At 54.0% G+C, this 25,912-nt stretch overlaps 6 protein-coding genes across 6 annotated transcripts; 3 read left to right on the top strand and 3 right to left on the bottom strand.

Annotated features, from left to right (window-relative positions):
* Nucleotides 1-107: 107 nt before the first annotated feature.
* Nucleotides 108-2,188, bottom strand: J7T54_001236 (uncharacterized protein; the record flags this gene model as incomplete). Its single annotated transcript, XM_051505192.1, has 7 exons — nt 108-314; nt 369-1,367; nt 1,419-1,583; nt 1,637-1,707; nt 1,754-1,791; nt 1,852-1,899; nt 1,959-2,188. 7 exons carry the CDS (start codon nt 2,186-2,188, stop codon nt 108-110), a joined length of 1,758 nt encoding a protein of 585 aa, XP_051363235.1.
* Nucleotides 2,189-3,937: 1,749 nt separating this feature from the next.
* On the top strand, nt 3,938-8,078 carry J7T54_001237 (Multidrug resistance protein-like protein; the record flags this gene model as incomplete). The annotated part of the gene is made up of 6 exons (XM_051505193.1): nt 3,938-5,279; nt 5,337-5,551; nt 5,784-5,795; nt 7,118-7,285; nt 7,346-7,566; nt 7,622-8,078. The coding sequence occupies 6 exons, from the start codon at nt 3,938-3,940 to the stop codon at nt 8,076-8,078; spliced, it is 2,415 nt and encodes an 804-aa protein (XP_051363236.1).
* Nucleotides 8,079-8,344: 266 nt separating this feature from the next.
* J7T54_001238 (FAD dependent oxidoreductase) lies at nt 8,345-10,648 on the bottom strand (the record flags this gene model as incomplete). Its single annotated transcript, XM_051505194.1, has 5 exons — nt 8,345-8,882; nt 8,942-9,039; nt 9,285-9,631; nt 9,681-10,562; nt 10,618-10,648. 5 exons carry the CDS (start codon nt 10,646-10,648, stop codon nt 8,345-8,347), a joined length of 1,896 nt encoding a protein of 631 aa, XP_051363237.1.
* Nucleotides 10,649-11,653: 1,005 nt separating this feature from the next.
* Nucleotides 11,654-12,367, top strand: J7T54_001239 (Glutathione peroxidase; the record flags this gene model as incomplete). The annotated part of the gene is made up of 2 exons (XM_051505195.1): nt 11,654-11,762; nt 11,817-12,367. 2 exons carry the CDS (start codon nt 11,654-11,656, stop codon nt 12,365-12,367), a joined length of 660 nt encoding a protein of 219 aa, XP_051363238.1.
* A 1,575-nt stretch (nt 12,368-13,942) lies between these two features.
* Nucleotides 13,943-14,523, top strand: J7T54_001240 (uncharacterized protein; the record flags this gene model as incomplete). The annotated part of the gene is made up of 2 exons (XM_051505196.1): nt 13,943-14,159; nt 14,273-14,523. The coding sequence occupies 2 exons, from the start codon at nt 13,943-13,945 to the stop codon at nt 14,521-14,523; spliced, it is 468 nt and encodes a 155-aa protein (XP_051363239.1).
* A 3,061-nt stretch (nt 14,524-17,584) lies between these two features.
* Nucleotides 17,585-20,339, bottom strand: J7T54_001241 (putative transcriptional regulatory protein-like protein; the record flags this gene model as incomplete). The annotated part of the gene is made up of 3 exons (XM_051505197.1): nt 17,585-18,546; nt 18,598-19,263; nt 19,316-20,339. The coding sequence occupies 3 exons, from the start codon at nt 20,337-20,339 to the stop codon at nt 17,585-17,587; spliced, it is 2,652 nt and encodes an 883-aa protein (XP_051363240.1).
* Nucleotides 20,340-25,912: the final 5,573 nt, after the last annotated feature.

The raw sequence follows: 25,912 nt of genomic DNA on the forward strand, positions 1-25,912 counted from the left end.
GACAGTTTAACAAGACAGCGCGCAGGAGAGTCATGCCGATTGGGATACACAACAGTCTAGAGCTGCGGATGACGTTCATTCGCAACACCAGTGACCAGACCGACCACTCAGACATTGTAAACAGGCATCGATGGCATCTTGCCGACCAGCTTGTTCTCAGTCGACGGCTGGAATTTCTTCTCCTTGTACCAGACGTGCGCCGTCTTGGCCATTTCCTCGACCTTGTCAAAACCAAACTGCGGGTCGGTCAGGCCGTCGTAGACGCCTCGCGCATAATCTGGTGCGATGTTGTAGATCTGCGCAAGATACTTGTACTAAGTGGCTGTCAGAAAGATACTCAACAACAAAAACAAGTCTGCGGTGCATACCTGGATCTCGGGAAACTGGACCCTGCGCAGGCCCTTGGCCGTGTTGTAGCACGTGTTCTTCATCTCCTGCTCAGACATGACCTTCGTCCAGAGCTCCGTCGCCTGTGCGTAGTCGCTCTTCTTACCCTCGTGCCAGTAGTGACTCTTGCGGCTGACAATGTTGTCGTTGACGGCATACGGAGCCTCAGCCGCATCGGGTCTGAACTTGTGAGCAAAGCTGTTGGGCGCATACTGCTTGTTGCCCGCGTGGTTCGCGTCGACGCGCATCTGCCCGTCAAAGTTGAGTGACGCGTACGACTTGGCCATAAAGGGGCAGTTGACCGGCACCTGGTGCAAATTGACACCGATGCGGTGGTACTGCGCGTCGCGGTAGAAGAACATGCGGAACTGCAGCAGCGGGTCAGGAGAGTCCTCGATGCCGGGTACCATGCTCCCGGGCGAGAACGCAGCCTGCTCAACGTCGCGGTGGAAGTTCTCGGGGTTCTTGTTCAGAACAAGACGGCCAAACTTGCGCATGGGGAACTGCTTCCTGGGCCAGACCTTAGTCACGTCAAATGGGTCGAAGCCCAAAGAGTCGGGGTCGGCCTCGTTAGGATCCATGACCTGAACGTGTGCCGTCCATTCAATCTCCTCACCTTTCTCGATCGCCTGCCACAGGTCTCGCTTGGAGTAGTCTGGGTCTTCGCCACACATCTGCATGGCCTCGCTGTCGGTGAACTGCTTCTGACCATGCTTGGCGATGAAGTGGTACTTGATGTAGACAAAGCGGCCCTCTGCATTCACCCACTTGAACGTGTGGCAGCCGTAGCCATGTTTGAACCGCCAGCCCTGCGGTGTACCGTGGTCACTGAAGAACATGAGGCCGGCGTGGTTTCCCTCGGGAGTGTTGGCGAGGAGGTCGAACAGGGCGTCATGGTCCAGCAGGAAGTTGTCCGGGTTGCGGGCCTGAGACCGAATGACATCCGGACCTTGAATAGGATCACGGCAAAAGAACACAGGCTTTGCGGTCAATCAATTGCACATGAACAGTGTTTTTCAATCAAGACTTACAAAGTTCAACCCAACAATGTCATAGTTGCCTTCGCCAGTGTACAGCTTGATGGCAAAGCCACGCGGGTTGCGAGCCTCGTCGGGGAACTCGCGTCCAAGGGTCACCGTGGAAAAGCGTACAAAGGCGGGTGTCTTCTCCCCAACAGTCGAGAGGAAGTTTGCTTTCTATTAAGCATGTCAGGGGCCTGGACACCAGTTTACTTTGCACTTGTACCCACCGTCAACTCGGTCACGTCGTCGGTGCACTCGAAGAACCCAAATGCGCCAGAACCACAAGGATGGACCATTCCTGCATCTCGTTAGGCATCTCCTGAATACTTCATACAACTACTCACGCTCGAGATTCTTGGAGCGGTTGAAGGTCTGCTGTTTCCTGGATGCTGTCAGCTCTTCTGTCGATATATCCCATCGCAATGTTCAGTGCAGTACTCACTGAAACAGGTGGACATCGCTCGCAACGGGAATCCCCCCAATAGTCTTACTGTGTGCTCTTTTCTGAGTCAGTCCACTGTCCGCCGTCACTTATGAAACGTAACATACGGGTCCGGGAAAGGATGGCCCTCGTTGTTGGTGAAGTAGGCTCCATCGTCCACCCTCTTGCCGCCTTGCGAGGCGCCAGAGACCTTGGAGATGATGTCGGCAGGGCCCTCATTGGCACTCTGCATGTGACTCATGCGAGGAGCGCGATACTCCCCTTGGGTTCCTCCGGCAATCGCCTCGGCAGTGGCCTTCAAGGGGTGAACGCTTGCTTTGTTTTGGTTGGTAGACATTTTGGCAGAATGATACAGAGACTTCTTCGCAAAACTGAAAGTCGTACGCAATAAATACTGTGCAAGCGCGCAAAGTCTCGTCCTTTTGAAGCTCACCAGTAGTTCCGTTCAACCGCCATGGTCCCCGAACCTTCCGCTCAGCCCGGGGCAAGCAACCCCCTCCAAATGCACACCAGCGCTGGCTTTGAATCGAGTCGTGTCGTAGCTATGATATGGATTCATCGAATGACAACTGGCCATCTGCCAGCCGGCGACATACATGTATATTACACACGTGTGGCTGACGTCAAAGTCGAACCCCGGAGCAAAGCTTCCCAAGTCCAGGGCTTTTGCAGCATCGAACGCCCTCTAAGCCGGAGAATTTTGCCATATGGGATGATGGACTGCCATATCATTAGGCTAGATATGTTGCATCGCCGGCGCGACCCATGTACACTGGCTCTACTTGCTGGCACCATCGTCACCGGTCTCGATTCAGAGAAGTAGGCGCCGATACACGATGTAGGCGCGGCACTAAATCACAACAAACCACTCCATGGGTCTTTGCGCATGGCTGTATCGCTTGCTCATGAATGCAAGGAGTTAACGGTCCGTAAGAGCATGGCATGAGCCAAGCGTGAACTGGGTCCAGGTACTCCAACAATGCACGAGAATTAGGAACTGGCAACTGGTCAGGCTAGATTGACACTGACCAAGCATCATGGGCTTATTTTGGGTACCGGATCCCAAGATAGCTGCATCTCCGCTTCGATGAGCGCCTGAGGGAATCTTGTGTCCTGACTTCTGACTGCTGACTCTTGTCTACTCGGCGACTCGCGCCTCGCCAGAACAGGATTGTCGTGAGAACAGTGGCAGTTGACTCTGCTTCTCTGCTAGGAGGACATGAAGAAGGAAGTCTGTTTTGCGTCCGGTCTGTGGAGCAACAGAGTTCGAGTTTCTGGACAAAAAGAGAAATAATTCAACGGCAATAAGCAAAAGAATCTCAGGAGGGAGATTCGAACTCCCGACATCCAGATGGCGAGTTGCAATTACAATCTGACGTCATAAACCAACTAGACGATCCCGAGGATGATGACTAATCAATGGATCTTGGCGTGGAGAATAATATTCATGTATTGTTGTGCCTCGTGACTTAGCGCAACGGCGTGCTTCGATGAACTAGCTGAACAGATTGCCAACAAGCAGATCAGGAGACATTAGATATTATTAAAGTCTACGAGGCATCTCTGAGTAGTATGCTTAACTACTCTAGATTGGATCTATGCTTGCATTGTCGGCAATCGTGTTCTCAAAGGTTCCGGGGTCTTTGGAGAACAACTCCATCGGTAGGAATTGACCATGACTTTTATGTACCTATATAATACACAATGTTAGTTGCTCATTCCATCAAAGGTCGCGTGGCCCAATGGCAAGGCGTTTGACTACGATTCGATATATCAAAAGATTGTGGGTTCGATCCCCACCGTGACCTTTTGACCAGTCTCCTTTTGCTTTCTGTATACCTTATCTCATTACCATTTGATATCGCTGCAGAAACTTGTGAGCGCAATGAGGATTCTGTGATCGCAAATTGTGGTAGGTGAGACATGCAGTTTCCGTGGATGACTCAGCTCGCCGAAGCCGCAGAGGGTCGGTCCTCGTCGACGGCTTCGGCCAAGTCGGCATACACTTGAATCCCCTTAATTTCTTGAGAGCGAGTGCGACTTGTTCCTTTTGGCCTTTCTGGTTCCTCAAGCACAAGTTGCCAAGATGGCAGATACATCACAGGGCTCTTCGCAAACCGCCAACAACAGTGCAGCCTCGAACGAGAGGTCGCCACTGTTGAAGCCCGGCAATCAGAACGAGCAGAATGGCGGTCCTCCGGACGAGGAAAGGGTTGTCCTCGCCGAAGAAGTGTCCTTCACGCGAATTGCCTTGATCATGGGCACGACTTGGGTCGGCGTCTTCCTGGGCGCGACAGATTCCACCATCATCGCCACCTTATCAGCACCCATCTCCAGCGAGTTCAAATCGTTGAGCTTAATGTCCTGGCTCGCCACCGCCTATTTCATCGCCAATGCCGCGTGTCAGCCCATTTCAGGACGCCTGACGGACATCTTTGGCAGGGGGCCGGGCTTGGTTGCGAGCAACTTGCTTTTCGCCGCTGGCAATCTCATGTGCGGCCTTGCCAAAGACGAATACTCCATGATCATCGGACGTGTGATTGCCGGCATGGGAGGAGGCGGGCTCATGAGTATCTCGACCTTTCTCGGATCAGACCTGATCCCTTTGCGACAGAGGGGTGTTGTGCAGGGCATTGGCAACATCTGCTACGGGTCGGGCGCGATGATGGGCGGTATCTTTGGCGGTCTCATCAACGACCACACCAAGATGGGCTGGCGGCTGGCCTTCTTAATCCAGGTTCCACCCGTACTCCTTTCTGCGGTTGCCGTTTTCTTCCTGGTCAAGGTGCCCCCAAAGCAGTCGGACAAGTCGTACCTCGCACGCATCGACTTTCTGGGGGTCTTCCTTACCGTCTCGTTCCTTGTGCTGCTACTGCTGGGGCTGAATTCCGGCGGCAACTTGGTGCCGTGGGTACACCCTCTTCCCTTGAGTACCATTCCACTGGCCTTCATCACGTTCGGGGGATTCCTGTGGTGGGAGAGCAAGGCTCGCCAGCCCATCATCCCGGTTCGGCTGCTTGCGTCGCGAACGATATTAGCAGCTTGCCTCTGCAACCTGCTCTGCACTATGGTCACCATGACGGGGGTCTTTTACGTCCCGCTGTTCCTGCAAGTTCTCGGCGCGTCTGCAACAGATGCTGGTCTCCAGATCTTGCCTTCACCGGTAGGTGTGTCCATCGGCTCTGTAGCTGCTGGGTTTGTCATGAAGCAGACAGGTCGATACCTGCGACTCGGCATCGCGAGCGTTCTCCTCATGGTGGTCGGCGTCGTCATGTTTACCTTTCAAACCGAGACGAGCCCAAAATGGCTAAGTCTGGTGGCCTTCTTTTCCATTGGCAGCGGCTATGGCGCCATGCTCACCACGACTCTTCTCGCCTGTATCGCCGCTGTTGACCATTCGCAACAGGCCGTGATCACATCGGCGACTTGTAAGTCTCCTCCTTGCTTTGAATCCACCTGGCCGTCAACCCTCTGACCCCGTCCAGATCTTGCGCGCAGTTTAGGCAGTACCATAGGCGTGACTGTTGGCTCGGCCATCTACCAGAATATTCTCAAGGCCAGGCTCTGGGAACGCTTCGGCGATTACCCGGACGCAGAGGAGATCATCCGCCGGGTGCGAAATGATTTGTCAGAACTCAAGCACCTCCCCAAGGGCTGGCATGACGGCGTCATCAGGTCTTTTGTGGAAGCCTTTCGCGGCGTTTGGTTCACGTTGCTTGGAATCGTCCTGCTTGCCCTTGTTTGTGTTTCGTTACTGAAGCAGCACACACTGCACTCGACACTGACAAGGGAAGATGGCGGTCAAGAGGAAGAGCGTGGAGAGCCAAGGTAGTCTCTGAAGCTTACCATTGTGGGACGGGATAGGCTGCCTCGTGTTGGGCAAACGCATGCTGTCAAGCGAGCCACAAGGATCGATGTTGCCTTTGCTCTAGGCCGTTGAGATGGTACGTAGAGCTCTTCGGACGACGGGGATACCGTAAGTGTGCCGTGTCGCATGTCAACGGCCCTGAAGGAATCGCCCCTAAAATGGATTATACTGGACGAGGCTATTATTATCATATACCTCCACAAGGATCGGTTGGCGCAGTCGTACCGGTACCTGATTTTGGCCGGTCCTTACTACGAGGAACTCTGCCCACCCCGCAATGGATTATCGTTGGTTGAATGCATGTGGCTCAAAAACTCGCAGTTATCGTCGGTCCAGTTGTGTACGTAAATCCCAAAGGCTGAGCGAGCAAACGGTCACTTTGCATGCGGGTTCGCGCGCGAGCAGTTGTGGATGCCGTCGACGTCGAGAGATCGTCGCGATCCAAGAATAGCAACAGGATGATGGAGTGGGAGTCGTCGGGCACGGGTGGCTGGACCTGGCGGGGCATGATTTTCGCTACCTTATTCAGTACCTGTCTGTGATGGAGGTGCGGCTCGAGTTCTTTGACCTTTACGATTCGGGCTCTCAAATACGACCACAGACGGCTGCAGAGCAAGTCACCTGGGCGAAAGAGCAAATGTCGATGCTGCTGGCTCTAGAATAATTCAAATCTCATGTCCAGTCTTCTGCAGTTCGACAGGACAGACAGAGCGTGGCGGAGCCATCAACTGACACGGACTGGACCCGCCTTTTCGTTCGACGCTGTGGCTTCGCTGGGCCGTGGGCGCTGGGCAACCAGTAGAGACGCCAAAAAACGCCTCCAGCTGTCTGCCCGAGACAGCCTGTTGCAGCCTGCTGCAGTGCTGAAGTAAGGCGTCCCGGGGTCAACGCGTGGCGGCCAAGGCAGAGACTAAAGTTACTTGGAGAGGGCTGTATGAAAGGAAACGACTGGAATGAGATTATTCTTTGTTGTTCCCCCCCCATCAGCTCTTGACTCGACCAACTCGAAGCCCCTCACCCTGTCAAGAAACAAGTCGACCAGAATAAAGGATTCTGTGAAAATTCACGGCTCCAGTCATTCGAAGCAGTATCAGAACCAGCCTGCGTCACCTTGACACTGTCTGTGATTGGTAGCGTTGGGCGCACCTCCCGCTGTCGCCCCGGCGACCACTACTGTCAGGGTCCCGTCTAGAGTCCAGTCGCTGCGTCACTGCTCGCGCCGTCCGACATCAGAATTTCAGAAGCGTCCATCCAGCCTTGTTTCGATCAACAAACACCCTATTGACAGACATAACCCAGCAACTTGAGAAAATATCCTCACCTGCCGATCTTGTCACAGCAGGCCCTCCAACTCGCAACACACAAACCACATCTCCCTGGCGCGCGAACGTACCATAGTTGACCATGGCTTCTTGGGAGTGGGATCCCAACTACGTTCCGCCCGTCAAGCTCGGGTTACACTGTGCTCAGATCCTCCTCTCCTTTGTGGTTTGGTGTCTCGAGCTCGCCGTGTTCGCAGACAAGGACTCAATCATCACAGGTAGAAATGGCTGGACCTTTGGCGTGGTATGTACACAGAATCCCAATGGCAGGCACCCTGTGTCCACAACAAGCTAACATTGTTAGACCTTTTTATCAATACCAGCATGGGTCTTTCTCGTCATGACTCCTCGCTTCGAACGCACGAGGCGCTTTGCCAATGCCTACGCCATGCTCGGTGTTGACTTGGTCTTCACCATCATCTGGATCTCCGCTTTCGCGACGCAAGCCGCCTACAATACGGCTGGGAATTGCGGCAGCCGCTGCAAGCTCAGCAAGACCATCGTTGGCTTGGGTGTCTTTATCACGTAGGGGCCCTTCCTCTGTCTTGCACTCTCGACGATGATTTCTAACACTTTGCAGCCTCCTCTTCGCTATGAGCACGCTGGTCAGCGGGTATACCATGCAATACTGGAAGTTCCACGGCAATCTGCCCGGTTACGACCAGCGCAAGATTCGCGGCGGCGAGAACATTGATCCCGACAAGGCGGCCTTCTCCATGGCGCCTCATGACGACGACGCATATGAGCGCGTCAACATGGACGACAACGAGACCACGGCGTATGGCGGCGCCGGCGCCGGCGAGCCGTACGGACACGTGAATCCCTACAGCGCGGACGACTACAACGACCCGAACCGTTACGGCTCTCTGCCGCCCAGAAACAACGACATGTTTGATGCCGACACCGAGTACGGCGCCGGTAGCACAATCGGTGCTCGCCCACCGCCGGCCCCGACGGCATCTGACTTGTCGTACGGTTCGCGGTATGACGACCCAGCGCGGTTCCCGGCGGGCAACTATGATCGCATTGAGCGATGAGAGGGGATGGAAACATGAATGGACACCGGGCATCGGGTTCTGTAAGGTAGTATATACTCAAAGGCGGTTGTATGGCGTTTGGGACATTATGACACGTGTGGAGGATCCATGGTTTTCCGGGCATAAATGAACGATCATCATCATAGAGGTAGCATGCGCTGTGAAATTGACAGGTTTTTTGTATCAAGTGACTTTCCTTCCCACTCTGATGATTCTTCCAAAACGCCTCAACGCCTGCCATGTGCCTGACTGCCAGCCTTTCTCGCCTATGCTTTCATCTTCTTGATCCTTTTCGCAATGTCGGCGGCCGTCTGCTGCATCGGGTTCAACTTTCTGTCCCTGAACATGGCATCGTAGTCGTCCCCGTGCTTCTCCACCAAGCTCGTTAACCATTCTCTTTCCCGTGAGCTCTGGTAGCGGGGTTTCTTCTCCGCTGGGTTCTTCGCTTGCTCAATCAACTCCCGCACCACCTCTGTCTCGTTGCCGGTCTCGTGGATGCCACCCCACTCCTCGTATTCCTTGTCCTCCGCCATCGCCTCCTCTTCGTCGTCACTCAGTGCGGTCAGAGGGTCGTTGAGGGGGTTTGGTCGGGACAGGACGCGGATGATCTTGCCGTCGGCATCGCGCTCGACTTTGGCTTCGACCAGGGCGGCAACGGGTTCAATGTTTTTCACGGCCAGAGGGTCCTTGTCCGAGTGGGAGGGTTTCGAGCCAAGCGGTTTCTCTGTTCCACCGGTGGGACCACGCAGGCGCGCGGAGAGACCGAGACGGCGGTAGTTCTGTGCGAGGGTCTGGGACTTGTCCCTGTGCAATGTGTCAGCTGGTGTATCTGTGCGAAAGGATGCTTGGGTTGGGGAGCGAACCAGTTGGCGGCGACGGTGCTATTACCGAGCGGGTTGAGAGCCTTCTTGGGTCGGTTTGGCTGACGGACAGGTTGGCGCTGCGAGCGGCGCTTCTTCTTCTGAATTTCACGACCCATTGTGAAAATTGATGCTGGCAATGCTGTCGTCCACGATTAGTCGCGAGTGGAAGCGATGGTGGTTGGGATGAATGCCCGCCAAAATTTTGTTAGGACGTCTTATCGATAAGGGGGCTGGCATTTTCGAATGGAGGTCCTTGGGCCAAGGTCGACATCATACATGCATCCTCCCAGCGATTCTACTTTGTAAGCTGTGTTTATAGTTCTATCATCTATGTTTCTCAAACCTTGAACTTCTTTGGGTCCAGATTGCTGACGTTCGCACTCGTCGCTTTGCCGTCAAACACAAATTCAGACATGAGCTTGCCAGTGCCCGGGCCATTCTGAATGCCCCAGCACGTGTGACCGGCAGCTAACCAAATTCCTGGTACAGATGTACCGCCAATCAGTGGTCCACTCTCCTGACCGAAGCGAATGTGTTGCGGCAGATAGCACGCCTGCTTTGCCTTGACGGGCGCAGAGTGCAACACGGGGCTGACGGTCCCGATGTAGGAGATGATGTCGTCGCACTGCGCTTCGTCGCACTGGACCTGGTCGGCCGTCTCTGGCAGAGGCACGAGCTTGTCCGGTTCGCCTACACTAGAGTCAGTCAAGTAACTAGCATAGCCTAGGACCGTTCGTACCGCACGCGTAGACCTCACCAAAAGGCCGGGCGTAGATCTCGGGATCGACCGACCCCTTGTGCTTGCGCTTCTGGCCCATCTTGGCGCGGTGCTCAGGGACAAAGTCCGAGGGAAGTTCAATGTCGGTAAAGACAGCATATGCGCTGACGTCCGCCTCGTACACGACGCTGTGAGCACGGAGTCCTTCCACCTTGGCCTTTGGCAGCACACGCCCCGTCCACGGTCCAGCAGAGACCACAACGTCAGTCACGTCGTTGATCTGCTTCGTCTCTCCGCTCTCACGATCGAGGTACTCGATGCTCTCCACCCCAGATGCCTTCGACTTGATGTTGGTGACTTTGGCGTTTGTTCGAATATCGACTCCACCGCTCCGGGCGAGCTCGCCCATCGATGTTGTGAAATGGTAGGGATGGACCTGCGCCGTCTCGGAGGCCCCAGGTGCGCCCATCTCGGCATACCCTTCCACAAGGTCACGGGATATCCAGTCAAGATCTTCTGGCTGGTTGGTACTCGCAAAGAGCTCCTGTGCTGCCTCATTCTGCTTCGGCAGTCTTTCCCAGGCCTTGGTGTCCCCGTTCAACGTCTGCATCTGCTGGATACGCTGCTTGGTCACCGTAGCTGAGATGCTGCCGCACTTGAGAGGACGGTAGCCCCATTTCTGGGCACCGCCATGCTCGGCGGCGAGTTCCGCATGGAGCTTGAATGACAGGGGGACGAGGCACGAAGGGTATGCCCACAAGCCGAGTAGGCCACCCGCCTTGCCCGAGGCTCCGGAAGCCAGGGAAGGGGCAGCTTCAAGCAGCGTGATCGTATGAAGTGCTGGATTGAATTTAGGATGCCGGCTTAGATAGTAGGCCGTGGTACAGCCTATGACGCCACCCCCTGGTAGAGCGTCAGTCTGGAACTCTGGGGATTTTCATGCGGGAGGATTGCTTACCGACAACGACAATGTTCCGCTTGCCCTCCATTTGGTCATGCGCTTGGAAGAAATACTTTGCTCTTGCGCTTGTTCGACCAGACGTCGTCTTGACTCTTGATCCCTGTGCCGTCACTGGAATGGGGCGATGTCACAATGTGTGCGGGCTTTCAGCACTAATGATGGTCCTTTGGAGGCACTGAGATGCTACCTGAGATGGTGTCTGAACATGAAGTTGATATTATTAAAAGGTGAGGACAGAATCCAAACAAATGGTAATTGAGTTAGCTACTTGGATTTCTCTGTTCTGATATCATCAGGTGGGGCAGCTCCAAACTCCAGTCCCAGGCATTTGGGGCCGCCCTAGTGTGATTTTTTGTTCAAAGAAAGTTGAGAACCCTCTGGTCCCATAATACGTAAGACCAACCGCCCGACTCATAGTGAGGCTGGTAAGTGCTTCGTCTAGGTCATTGCCATAGACGTAACGTACATGGCCGGCCTCATCTGGGGGAGAACTAGTAATTAGTATAATGCACGGATATGTGCCTGTCAGATCATGGTTTTGGTTTGCGGTGAACACGGAGTTGCGGAGCTCCTATCGCTAACAAAGTGGTTCGTAACTTACGGCAACTGCCGCACATGCAACTCCACATGTGACAGCTGCCCAATTACGTCACGATCCTTTGAGGAAGGAACTTTGCAGTCACCGCCGTCTGGGACAGGACCAGGCTTCAGGCGCAAAGGGCGAGCTTGCCAGTCACAGCAACAAGTCCAGAGATTGCATCGCAAGGGCCCCTTCTCCTCGCCGTCTGCGCCTCGTCAGCAGGACCATATTAATATGGTGGCCATGCTGCCGCCGGTGCGCGCTTTATCTCGACTGCAACTCCGAATCTCCTTCTCCCGTCTCACCAGCCTCGACCGTCCCCATCACACAGCAGCAGTCCACACGGCACCGCGAGCAACGCCGAGGCAATTCCCCAGTGGGTGCCACCACCACTGCCGCCGCCGCCAGCACCCAAGCCCGCGTCTGAGACCCTTTTCCTCTTCGCCCGCCGCCATGACCGCCGAGGACTCTTCCTCCTGTCTCCCCATCGGTGGCTCGCGCAAACGCAATTCACAAACCATGTCGTCCGCAACTAACTTTTACAATTTCAAGCCCCTCGACAGTAGGTGTTCCAGACATAAATGAATGCCCAAGACGAGTCGCTAACAATAGACAGAGAAGGGCCAGGAGCTCCCCCTCGACAACTACAAGGGCAAGGTTGTCCTTGTCGTCAACACCGCCTCCAAGTGCGGCTTCACGCCCCAGTTCGCCGGTCTCGAATCGCTCTATTACAAGATCAAGCAGTCCCACCCCGATGACTTCATCATCCTCGGCTTCCCCTGCAACCAGTTCGCTGGCCAGGACCCGGGCACCGACGACGATATTCAGAACTTCTGCCAGGTCAACTACGGCGTGAGCTTCCCCATCATGAAGAAGATCGACGTCAACGGCGACACCGCCGACCCTCTGTATCAGTGGTTGAAGGAAGAGCAGCCCGGCTTCATGGGCTTGAAGCGCATCAAGTGGAATTTTGAAAAGTTTCTGATCGGCAGGGACGGGCAGGTCAAGGGCCGCTGGGCTAGTCTCACCAAGCCCGATGCTCTGGAGCGCCCCATCCTGGACGAGCTCAGCAAGAAGCCCGCTGAGCCTGCTGCGCCTTCGCAAACGACGTCTGCGGATGCCCCTACCTCTGCTGAGGCTCCTGCATCGACTGAGCAGAAGCTGTGATGAGTCACCAGGGCAGGAGAATGGTGCGGGAGTAGGTGATCGGCAATGAGCTTGATAACTAATGAGATACCACTGCGCCGCGAGTTTAATCGGATTCATTTGGCTATTCGCACGTGATATTTGGCCGTGCATTCTTCTGGGTCACCATGTCGTCTCGTTTTTGGCAGTAGCTTACGTTCTCGACAGAGTCACCCTTTTAAATAACATCCCACGTTGATGATTATTTGCCTCTTACACCGAAGTATGCATCACTCGCCATAGACCTGTATCAGTCGAGACAATTGCCGTTGCTGACAGTCTGGCTCCGGAAAATCGGATGTACCACAATCGATTGTACCCAGAGCCAATTTCAACACCCAGAAACCGTCGACATAGGTTTCTGTAGCGCAAGGAGCCGAGCCAAGCTAAAGCCTTCTGGCCGGGTTCCGGCCTTGCTGTTGGCCCTGGTTTAGTTGGGATGGACCTCAATGACCACAAATGGTTCTCCTGCTCTTTCCCCGTGGCTCACCAGGTGTTCGCTTTTCTCCGCGACTTTGTTTCGCTTGGAAAGATCCACGCGACAGCCTTGATCGAAGAGGAGCGTGACTGGCATCATGTAAACACCTAAGCCGTCTTCCGTCTCTTCATTGCTTTTACAAAAACTGCTTTGCGTCCTCGCTCACGACGGTGGGTGCCGTTGCACGCGTGCCGCGCTTGCAAAGCCTCATCGCGACTTAGAGGCGCAGGCGCTCATGGCTTGAACTTTCCGATCCCAGCACACACTTCCTGGACCCTGAATTTCATTTCAAAATCATAATAGAAAAAATTAGCCCTTTGGTGATGAGGTTGGGAAGACGGCCGCAATCAGCGTACCAGAAGCCGCAGTTTAAAAGCCAGACATGTCCCACGCCTTTCTGGCACACTTAGACACACATGGCTAGCATTCACAAACACATTCCATATCCCCAGACTTTCTCTCTTTAATATACTTCCTTTCTGGAACAGTCACAAGATCTACTTCGCCCCCACCAGCAACTGTGTTTTGCTACTTTTGCTTTTACCACGACTCCCAGCCTTCGTTGTCACATACTCTCAACCGTCCACCAACGTCCGTTCAATTATACCGCAGAGACAATGGCCCAACACCAGCCTGGGGCTGATTTTCCCTCCGTGAATAACAAAGGCTCTAGCGACTGGACTCTAGGAGAACCATATGACGGTGTCCCTTCACTAGCTCTTCTCCCAAAGGGGGAGAACCACCCTGAGGGCTGTGCGCAACATTTGCGGATCAAATACAGCTGCATACACCATTTTCGATGTACAATCGCTTGCAACGACCAATGCAGGCATCTACCCTGCGTCAGAGAGAGGATTGCCGTCTCGGCCATTTCAGAAAAGGTGTGCCCTGACTGCCTTCTGGCTGATCAGAAAGCTGAACAAAAAAAGCCAGTGAATACAGACCTTGCCAATCCCGGCCTTGATGAATTTGAGGCGACAATATCCTGGGTCAGTGGCTTGGCAATACAGGCGCTTCATTATGATTCCCTTGCTCTGCTAGGCCACCGCGGAGCATTGGACACCGAAACATGGAACGACATGTTGAGAGAAAAGCCCGATTGGGTACACGTCGAAGCAATCTTGATCGAGGAGCCGATGCTGGACGACCTCCTCAGGTCCAGAATTCCAATTCCGGCCCACTTCAGACCATCCATGCCCGTACATTCTTGGATGCAAATTGGGGTGGACTATGAGATCGAGCCCCAGATTGAGTTGCCTTTACCTCGGTCACCCATGTCGGCCTATCTCGGTAGAGGTGCGTATAGCCCGAGACTCATTGCCTTTGAGGAGATAGTCCAGCGCTCTCTCCTGGAGTCCAGGGAGGCGGAAGTTGTTGATGCGCTGGTTGATGTGGCTACCAACCCACAGCCGTGCAACTTGCCAAACTCAACCTTGCTGCTGATACCCTGGGAAATCTTCAACATGGGCCCCCGGTGTCAACGGTCATCATTCCGTTCATGGTTGCAGCTGATCCAGGTCTGCTTTGCGAAGATGACATGGAGCTTGACGACAGCAATGACCCCAGCGCGTTCGACTGGTTGGATGAGTCTACATGGACTTCAGCTGCAAACCCGCGGCCTCCGGGTCGCGAAACAAAGCTGATCATGCTGAACTACTGACGTCTGGGTCTTCTCTTTTCTTTTTGGACTTTAACATTCTCGTTCTGTTCCCTTGGAGTTTTGTTGTGGATCGCTAAAAATAAAAATCACATTAAAAAAGAGTGTGGAAAGGCGTTTCCACTGGCAAACCGGGAATACTTAACTTTCCCTCTACATCCCACCAAAACATGTTTGGCTCACTGAGTCTTGGAGAATGGTTTTGCAGACCTTTGGAGTTGTTTTTGGGTCCTTGGGTACGTTGTCGATCCCTTGCTCGCGCTCGGGGTTTGACGTGGATTACATCCCGAGGACAGAACAAAGAAAAGGGAAAGATCGTTTGACATTAACAGTTCACAGTTCCAGATATCAATTCAAGTGTAAAGCTGGTTACTGAAGCTTCTGTGAATGCATGTCACACGTAACGAGCAGCCAACTGAAATCTAGCATGACCGTTGAGCATGTAGACTAGAATTGTCTCAGGGTCCATCCACACCACACAATAGCGCAGACTTAGCATGGCGGCAGTTTCCGCCCCGCTACTATTGTGCCAACGGCATCTCGAGATAGGGGTCTGCGCTAGAGAAAGATGGTGTGGAGGACCACGCAGCGTAAGCGATATTTGACGTCGTCGGTCCATCACAATCGCCTCTCTATCAGTTTCTCTTTTTCCTTTCTTTTATCGAGTCTGATCTTCAACTGTGCGCAGTCGCTTATGAACGGCTCAGTGTTCTCGCTACGGGCTAAGCATCCCCAACCGAGGACTGTTAGAACTGGTACGTCTCGACAGTTCCAAGCGGTCCTAAGCACCTTGCAAAGTTATTAATACGATTTTCGCCTCACCTGTTGATTTCTTCGCCTCTGTAATTGGTGCTTGGCCCAGCATCAACGATGCTGTCTCATGTCTCGGTGGTCCATCGAACAATACCATGGTCAACGAGGCTAAAAATGTGTCTGGTTGAGAAAGAAATGTGGCACGGACCGTTGGAACAACTGATGATCATGCCGTCTCGGCCATTAGCAGGTAAAATTTGGTATTGCATAGGCCCACCATCAAAGTATTTCACATTACAGACGAAGACCCTGAGAGAAACGAACCGTAGGCTAGTAACCCTACTAGGACGCGCCGAAGGAAACCATGATTAAATGTTGCTCCGGCTCCCCCTCTGTTCGCACACGAATTCACCATCTGAAGAGGATGTCTTGGGGTGTTGATTAAATCCTCGAGTAAGCTTTTGACGTCCACCCCGCTGCGGTGGCGTGCCCCACGAGACTGGTCTGCGAGGCGGTCCGAGGGTCTAAGACACAAGAACGAACAAGCTCAAAGAATTGTTCGGCATTAATGGAACCAGATGTCGGATCGCGCGGTCTTTTTTTAGGACTGTCGTGATGAAGAGGGTATTCCAACTCGGATTTTGGAATCTGATTGAATTTGTAGCCGCACACGGAGAAAGCAGCAGCCGCCATGTTCCAGTCTCAAGACCTCCAAGCTGAGGGAAACCCAGTTCACAAGTGTCCCTCGAGAAAGGCGTGTATTTCGTCTGCGTAACACTGACAATGCGCCATGAATACCCAACACATTAGAACTCAATGACCAGAGCTTCATCCGCTGCATCGAGAGGAGTTCAGTGACCACGAGAAGACTGACCACGACTTGTGTGCATCACAGCACCTTTCTTCCCATCCGCCATGCAAGTCTTGCACTCAAAGGAAACATGCGACTCCACCAAGCCTTTCTACCCTCGAACAGCAACTAGACACAACCAGTAGCCCCCATGCTGTACGCCACCCCATATCATGAATGGTGATCTGCAACATCTCAGCCATCTTGTTGACGTGCAGTGGCGGCGCAAGAGATGGAACGTCAAATGGTCAGACTACCAATCGGCATCCGTCAGAGTGGGAGTACACCTTTGCGGGGGAGGATCGAAAACGCCTCCAACGCCATTGACGCACGTAATGAATGCTTCACCCGACAGCGGACGCTTCCGACAGTATGCTGCTACGTAGTACCTATTACGTAGTCTGGCACGGCGTGCACCGATGGGAAGAAGCAAGCCACAATGCACGTTGCACGCGCGATAAATGCAACTACCGACACAGACTAGAATCAGCCACTGCTCGACGTCGACTCCAATGTGAGTATGTATGTACTCATGTTTCTCTCTCCGGAAGCACCGAAGTCAGCTGTGAGCCCTGTGGCAACCTTTTACTGCATACTACGTACATCTGGTTCGTGCTGGGATGCCTGCAGTGTGTCATCGACAATGGCCCGACACTGCTCCCCAGGGTTTCTGCTGCCTGGTACAATTTCCCTCCTTTGACCCATGGCAACGCGGCCGCCTCATGCGGAGCGCTGAGGCGCTGACTGTTCTCACGTCAAACTGCTGCCTCGATTTTGAAACATTCCCACCATGCGTTGCTTGTTGTTCCCATTCTTGACCAGGGATTCTTGTCCGGCTGACCTTGTCCTGCATTTGTTTCCACAAGGAGGGGGAGTGCTGTCATCATAACCAAAAACGCATGGACACGCGCCCCTCCCCCACGTCAAAACACACGAAGGATTTCGGGTGCATATGTATCCGCTCTCTTCTTCGTTCGAATCGCCCCTCCTTCGATAGAAGCGGTACACAATATCAGGTGCAGATGTGCGTGACGGTTGATGAAGGCGGATGGAGCGTCGCATTCGTTCGTACTTCTAGCTGAATAAGATTCGGGCGACATTCGGTTGATCGTCCACGACATATGTAGGGTCATGATCGTCATGACGATCCGGAACAATATTGCACATCTATCGCAGCCGCCTTTCAGGGGTTGCGCGCTGGTCACGAGCGTTGCGAGATCATTGCCAAAGCAAACATTCGACTGTAGAGATTCTATTCATCGCCGCGCACGCTTGCTTCGTGGTATCTCAAGTCGTAAGCCAAAAACGCCTGACATCAGCTAAACCCATATCAAGTCCCGACTCCTGACCCATGCGTAAGTTACACGTTTCCATCAATCATGTACATCGTCTCAGTCTGCGATGCTTCGCACATGCGACAGCGCAATTTGAAAAGCAAGGAAAGGCCTTTGCTGAATGTGATCAAAACATAATCCATTCCATGTCGCCAGTGCCTCCAATGCACTTTGCCCAGTTAAAGGGGCTTCGGCGTCCCACAATGTGCAACCTGGTGCCTGGGCTCCTGCCTTCCGATTCCTTGAGTTCGGTGGCCCATAATTTTTCGAGGACATCGAGGGACGATAGGTTGTTCATATAGCCGGAGCGACTCATCATGTCGCGGCATTTGTTCCGGATGATGTTCTGTTGTAGTTCGTTCACGCATTCAGAACCTGCTACAAAGAGCGGCCACAGCAGGAACTTCTCAGCCCCGCTCTCAGGCTCGAGGCTGGTGGCATAGTAGACAACCTGGCTGACCAGGTTCTGAAAGTTGGTGTGACTCGAGGGGAGCGTAGGACTTGCGAGTCGCTCAGTGTAGAGAAGACCTGCGTAACGAAAGGCCTCGGAAAGTGAGCCAAGATCTCGGACCTGCAGCTGGGTTGGCGGTCCTGGTAGGCTCGCTCCCACTGTGCACGAATCAAACTGCCAGCTTTGGAGTGCCAGACGGACCTCCTTCCATTCCTTCCAGAAGATGGCTCGATGAACATCATAGGCCCCAGTTGACCGAGCAGTTGATGTGACAGCATCCTCCTCGCCCAGCAAGGCGTCAAAGCCGTTGCCATCAAACCGAGCCCCAAGTGGCAAACCGCGCAGCTCACTGATCGGCTGGCTGACGCCGTGGCTAATACTGCCGCGGTGGCCGCGGCTCATGGGCACACCAAAAGGTGAGTGTGGGCGGTGAGTCTCGTCAGGGGTCGTCGCCAGGTTTTGCACGGGCCGGTGCTGTGACACGAGGTTGAGGCGTCCAAGCCTGCTGATGGTCTTGAATAGCTCCCGGTCACAGCCGACCAGGTTTTCAATGCCGAACGGAAGTGCATCGACGTTGTCATTGTCGCCAGACAAACCAGTAGACCCTGACAGTTGCGGCTCTCGATCGTTGATGCTAGCTGAGATCGCGTCAAAGTGCTGGAAAAGTCCTTGCATCCATGAAGGCTTACTCGCCTCTAGCTGTTGAGCCTTCCTCATGGACAAAATCTTTCCTATGCCAGCGAACTGTGTCTGGAATTTGGCAACACCAGACTCAACCATGCGATAGTGACAAAGCAGCAGGATCGTCGCTAAAACTGAATCATGGCTCGATGTGATAGGATCATTGAGCTGCTGGTTAAGCAAGTGTACGGCGAGGTTGCGATGCTGATACTCCTCGGACAATGCAGGGTCGTCGATCTGTGTGTCAGCTACTGCCTCGGCAGTTTGCTTCTCGACAAAAAGCTTAGCCATCAAGGTCTGGGTATCCTGACCCAGACTCAGCTTCCGCTTCATCCTCAAATTGCAGGCAGAAAGAGCACAGATTGCATGCTGAAGACTAGGACTCGTCTCAGCCAATTCCAGCACATTCTCTCTGAAGGGGTTTGATGGTCCATCGATGAAGACCATGTTTGGACAAAGAGTGCTGTGATAGTAGTCCACGAAAAAGGGCATCCGTGTGGCAAGCTCCTGAGGGATGGCCGTCGGCTCGTTGGCCCACTTCGACGATGGCTCGCTTCGAGGGGATGGCGACGTCTCTTGGGGTGCGCGCAATCGCTGCTGCTGCTGTGGTTGAGGCGATTCGTTGCAAGGCGGCAAGGCAGAATTTGGTCCTTGGGAACTGGCACCAGGAACACCTGTGAGCCAATTAGAAAGAGTAGGCGATGCAAGGAGCCGCATGATGCTCACTGAAACCATCACACTCTCTCATCATTTTCTGGCTGAATTGAGACTCGAAGACGTCGAGGTGATGGGAGCCGAGGCTGGAGCCGTGCTCGGACGGTGTGTAGACGATTCCTGGGCATGATGTAGGCGCACGCGAGTGGTCGATGTTGATGCTGGAAGGCGGGCTTTGTGGTGCAGGAGAGCTCTGGTGTGTGCTGTAGTTGTCGTACATCAGAGCAGGGCTATTGACGAAGGGTAGCTCCTCACGAGGATATGACCGGCTCAGGGGGGACATGTAGTCGACATCGCTGTTCACCGAGCTGACTGAGGAAGATAGCCCGTCCGTAGCGAGCCCAAGGTGGAACTTATTGAAGCGAGTATGCGCATCAGGCGAGTGCACCATGCTCGGAGAATAGGCCACACTGCCCCAGTTGCCGTGTCCCATTGGTGGTGCATTGTCCGAATGTGACAGTGAGAGGTAATCATACCCAGCCATGCCATATGGGGTCGTCGGTGCCGAGGCGGCGGCGTGTGAAACCGATGGAATGTCCATGGGCCCTCGAGAAGGCATTGGAGCCGCGTGTAGCCTGGGGTCTTCGCATTCAGGCCACTGCACGGAGCCCGCCGAGCTCGTGCTGAGACGATGGCCATTGTGGTTGACGCGGGGATGGGCGTTGGCATTGGAGCCAGCTTCCATGTTTGCTGTGGCCATGGCGGCGCTGTTGGCCCTAGCACGAGCACCGCCTGGTGATCTCCTGGGCTCCCGAGTGACGGGTGGTGCTTTGGCAACGGGTAACGAAAGGCCGCGAAGCTTTCCCCGACTCGCAACCCCAACACCCCAAGTGAGCTGTGTCTTATAACCGGAGCACTCGTTGCTGACTTCGAGGCACTGCGAGCAGTATGGCCGGCGACGGTCACATTTGACGCCACGCTTGAGGCAGGTGAAGCAGTCATCAGCAGCGCCACCAGCGGGAGCACGTCTTCTGCGCTTGCGAGCCGCTGTGGTATCTTTGGCCTGGGGGGCCGCCTGGGCGACAGAGACGGTCATGACAACGGTTGGATCTTTTGTAAAGTGTGTATTTGTGAATTGATGGGGTCAGTATGCCAGTGCCAACTTTGATACAGGAATTCGACGTCGATGCTGCAACAGGGAGGTATATGTACGGATGTGGTATCTCATACGTAAGAAGTAGAGAACAATGAAGGTGGGCGGTGGGAGACAACTGATAGTTATGTATGCACACGAGGATGGCGATGGGGAAGAAGGGTCTCTGTCTGGTGTGAATAGTGCGTGTGGGAGCATCCTGTGAGAAGCCGTACCGGGGTCGTGATAGCCATTGTGGAGAGGGGAGATGGCGACGGTGTATTGGCAGGGGTCAGAAGAAGAGAACAGTGGGGGGGTCCTCTCGAAGATTGATGGACGTCGTTGGAGATAGCCAGGGGACTTTGTGAAGTCGTTTTGGTATGGTGTGCGGGTAACAAGGGGTGAGCGCAGGCCACCCCCCCAGGAAGCAATGGCGAAAAGATCAGCGCGACCAGAGCGCACCACCAGGAGAGGAGTCGCCTACGCAATAAAATGCAGTTCTTCACGCCGCTGAACGACATGGAGCCCGGGGCGGGGGAGAGAGGGGCGCTGACGAGCATCCGCCTGTCGGCGCCTGCTGCTGCCTTGGGTGTGATCTGGATTCTGGACTCTGTAGGAGGTGATGGCAATCTGGACTCTATTATTGCTCAACTAGTAGGCAAAACAGGTCGACACAGGGCACTGTGAGCATGCTTGCCAATATTGATGCGCACCTTTGCTTGGTTGCAACAGTAATGAGCTGAAGGTTTCGGCAGCGCTTCAATGGCTCCATGATGCTCAGAGAGTGGGCGCCTCAGGAGTCAGAGCCTCGGAGATTCCCTGGCTGGGCACAGCGACTTCCAGAAGGCCACAGAGAAGGCAGCAACGAGATGCGCGCATGCTTGGCAGCTTGTTAACAGCGCTTCTAAAGCCGAGCAGGGGTTGTAGTGCGCGGAAGACCAGGATGTTGTCAGGCACGGCCGTCCGACATTTGGAGTCGTCGACATAGGCTTGTAAGTTGTGCCGAGTGTGGGCGTGACGCAAGGCGGCGATTGGGAGATTTGGGGGCTGTGGCTTGCTGGTGGCTGGCGCAGGTGATTGGGTCAGGACACGGGAGAGAGCTGGAGCCGTTCGTTCTGCCGGTGGTTCAAGCGTATTAATCAGTCGGAGGTCGACGTCGTCGTCGTCATGCCGCTCAGCGCGCAGATTGGCTAGGCGTGAAGCATCAGTGGGAAGACAGACCATTGAGCAGAGTGTCAGGAAACCCAGAGAACTCAGGATGGGACTCTGATAAACGCATGACTTCTAAATAGAGCCCCTAGCCAATGGAAAGCGCGGGAACGGACTGCAGTCGTAGGCAAGGCAGGTAGGTGTACGTACTCGGCTTTCGTCCTTCCCTCGCAGTCCGCATGGCTGAATTGTATCCCCGGTAAGTTCACAGATCAACAAATTACCCACGCACCCCTGTCTGTTAGAAAGGTACGCTATCTTCGCTGGGTACAGCGTCGCGAATGGAGTAGCACCTATTTGAGCTGGTCCCTGGCTTTAGGGAAAATTTTCGTGGCACAGCAAGTATCTCAAGTTTTGAGTATGCTAATTGGTCAGCCCCCCCTTTGCGCACGGATTTGTAGGCTTACGACAGTCGAGGGGATGCGAAACAACGAAGCTGCACATCATTGTCCTTATAGCCCACGACCGTTAGATCGACTAGAAATACATGGATCCGTCACCGGTAAGACGGCCGACCCCGAACCCTTTTTTTTTTTGGTGGCGATCGTCCCTAATCACTGCTCTTACACTGACGGGATACTACTTAAATGGGCGAAGCCTACCGAATCGCAAGACATCAGACTCACCAGGCAGTGTCGCCAAATTTAGACCGTTTTATCTTCATCTAATAAGTATCCGTACTAGGCACTTATCGTAATTGACTCCAAGCCTTCAAGGTAGCACGGTACGTATTATTACTAGTAGTAGCTGATATATTTGCCCTTGTAATAATATGCCCCGAAGGCCTGTCCTGGACGCTACGTCTGGCCGAGACTCCAGTCTCCAGCAAGATGAACAAGTAGCGACAAAGATGTCTCTTCGTCACTAGCAATGCAGCCACGATGATTATTTCCGTACGTACCAATTGTGTGGATTATCGATTCACTGGCCGGACCATTTCACCAGAACAGTTGTCGCAATCAGGTTGCCCGCGCGCCCGCTCCTTAACAGCGATTTCCGAGCCGATGGGGGGATACGAGCGGGCTGCAGGAAGCCGCCAGCCACCAACGCATCATTCGTAGCGCTTGTTTAGTGGACTTCCGGTACTCTCATCAGTGGGCTGGCGTTAAGCTGTTAGTGCTCTAGAGACCAAGCCTCAGCGACTGGAGTCAGCCAACAATCATGCTTCTTCAGGTTCTTTTGCAAACCCACCGTGGCGCGTTTCAAGGATCATGCATTTCATCTGGTTGTTGCGCACACACACCCCGGGGGCGTCACTTCCTCGGTCTTCTTGTGTGCGTTCGGGTGGGAGCCTTTTCCCGTCTTCATGTGAGCGCGCTGTGTCCAGATCTCCGTTTCCCCAGACCAGGACATTTGCCCCGATGGCGCCCTGACATGCGCGAAATGCATCAATGCACGCGATGGCGCCTGACCAGAGCGTGTTGGCCGCGGGAACGTGACGTTTGTCGACTCCAGTCGTGGGTTTGAACACAAGCACAAGGCGTCGGTATTCAACCACACAAGGTCCCAATCATCAGTCCCCACGGTATCCTCAGTATAAGCTAGCTCACAAGCTCTGAACTAGCGGCGGCCACTGCCAGCCAGACCAAGATCCCCGATCTGGTCTCCAGCTGGCAGCAGCCACAGGGTCCAGTCTTCAATGTTCTTGAGTGATATCGCCGTACAGTACATGTAAGGTACCTATGTACTGAATTCGTAGCACCGCCAAATCGCCCAAATACCACGACATGGTCGCAGAGCACCGCCATCGACGAAGGCTTTCTGCTTCACGCGTAACATTGCGAATACATACTCAGCAAGCAGTGTGCGATCAGCATGCTAGCCCAGGAACAGGCAAGCCAACGTCGGTACCGTCCGTCCAGAGTCCAGACTCCTCACTCCAAACGCGATAACGTTGGACTGCGGGTCTTTCGGCCGCACCATGCCCTCTGATCTGCGTGATAGAGCTCACCAGGACAATTGTTCAATGATTGGTTGCCTGAGGGAAATCGGAAAAGCGACTGGGCGCTTCAGGCTCCAGCTGCACGACATGCGGCATTACAGCTGTCCGGTTTACGACTCAGGAGAGACAGCTAGCTCCCTATGTCTTCTCTCTTGCCAACCACATTACACGTATTTCGAGCTACAGGTTGACTTCTCTCAGCTAAGTCGACAAAAGGCACAATTCCTTGTGAACCAGCGCATCGGCCATGCAGTTCCCAGGTTGACGTAAAATGTCACTTCGGCGGCGAGTCTGCAAAAGATAATGCAATGGGCCAGTCGTCCCACCCGATGACGAACCAGGTTATGCGAGTCCGTCTAAGCAAAAGGACCTCTCTGGCTGCGTTCGGGCGGCAATGGATGCACTAACACGCTGTGAAGTGTCCTTGACTGCCTTAGTTCGCTGCATCCAGCATACCCCTGTATGGTGGCACTCGTTAGACTAGACTAGTCTAGCATCTAACAAGAGAATCGAAGCTTCTTTGAAACTTCCAAAGTTCTGGGCGTCCTCCGTATCCTAGATCAACGTTGCCTTGGTTCATGAGCCGGAAATGATTGCACAGCAATGTGAGCAATTACCGAGTGAGTGGTGAGCCCGACATCCGGAGTTCATGATAGTTCTAGTAGTAGTAACCATGGGTGAATTGCCATTACGTACCAGGTATCGCAGCCATACGTAGTTGGCTGAGTATAGGGTAATTCAGCTAGCACGACTGGATCTCCCGAGCGCCTGACCACAGCCACAGTGGCGGGAGGCGATGGGCGCTGGGAGTCTGTGACTTTCCGTCCTTTCCAGCCACGATCTGTGGGCGTCGGGTTCTCTCCAGTCGCCCAAACACCTGCATTGGACATCATGACCACTCTGTGGCCACCATCCACGACCTACCTCCGTGCTAACCCCCCTCGTTACACATGGACAGTGGACTGGGCCAGCCGGAGCCCAGAATCAGCGATGCGGTGTGGGTGAATGCGAACCATGACCGTTGCCAGGCCACCATTACCGCATCGAAGTACGAATCGATTGTCACCGAACAAAGCTGCATGGAGACTGGGACTGGGCATCAAGCCACGTACTCAAGATTCATCATCCCCGATCTCAAATGATAGGTATTGCAAGGCCTGAGGGTGCGCGGGATACTGACACTTCCCTCGTTCCGACCATTTCTCGCCGCGTTTATTAGGGTGTTAAGAGTTGGCCAACCGCCTCTGTCGAGTCTGTCCCCATCGCCACGGCAATCCGACCGCATCAAGCATACTCCGTGGTTGATTGATTATAATGCAAGCCTTGTTATCCAATATCCACCACTCTCAGGCTGATTGCGCGCATGGACTATCATCATCTCAACTGCACGCCTGTCCAGTCGACAACACAATGCTGTGAGTTGCTTCTGCGGACTTGCGTGCATGCAGGCCAGGCCAAACAAAATACACACCCCTGGCATGATTCTGCAGGAAACCACCACTAGACTGAATATAGCACACACTCCCGGTACATCAGGAACCTTGCCGCTAATATTTGATGGATGCCCACCACCTCGACACCTGGGCCGACCTCTTGCCTACCCGCTGCTCGACAACTGCAGTAGGCGCCTGGAGTCGACGCGTTGTCGACAACCTTCCTTCCCGGCGGACATTTTGACATCATGCCTGCTTCCGTACTGCGATGCTGGTTCGCTGCAGCCACGCTCATCAGCTTATAACGTCTACTACCTATGGTGCTTGTAATATATAACCGAGGTGTATTTCAGCCGTAGCGCTGCCCTGCTGGCTAGGCCACAATTAGGGCAATTCCTCCGCTGCTACCTTTAGAGAGTTTCTTGGTCCGCGAAGATCTCTCGACACCCGCTGCAGGGGCGATCTCAGAAGACCTGAAGACCTGAAGAGCCTTATTGCTGTCGGCCGCTTCCGACACTGGCCTACTGGGTGTCAGGGGACCAGGCCGTTCAGTGGTCTGTCTCATTGGGGAGACAGGGAGTGATATGCCCTCTGGCTCCATGCTTAAGTCATTCGCCCTTCATGGAGGAGCTGCCACATACTCACCGCCACCACAAAAGAAAAGGATACCTTGACTCTCGACAAACATACAAAATGTGGCAGGCGACAGATTCAATGAATATGGGAGCGCATGTTGGCAGCAATGCTGTCGGTCTCGACTCTCAGACGTCTTGCCTGCCAAGGATGGGGGCCTCTCATATCAAACAACAAGCTTTCGGATGTCAGTACTCCGTACATGAGCTCCCCCAAGCCGCTTGCCCCAGTCTGAGCCCAGAGACTCATCATGGGATGAACGGCAGTCGCCGGCATCACATGTCGAGAACTCGCATCAATGCAAAAAAGACGTCGGGCCA

The sequence above is a fragment of the Emericellopsis cladophorae genome, assembly GCF_022114955.1.
Source record: "Emericellopsis cladophorae strain MUM 19.33 chromosome Unknown NODE_13_length_450635_cov_117_157991, whole genome shotgun sequence".
In the NCBI taxonomy this organism is placed as follows: Eukaryota; Fungi; Ascomycota; class Sordariomycetes; order Hypocreales; family Bionectriaceae; genus Emericellopsis; species Emericellopsis cladophorae.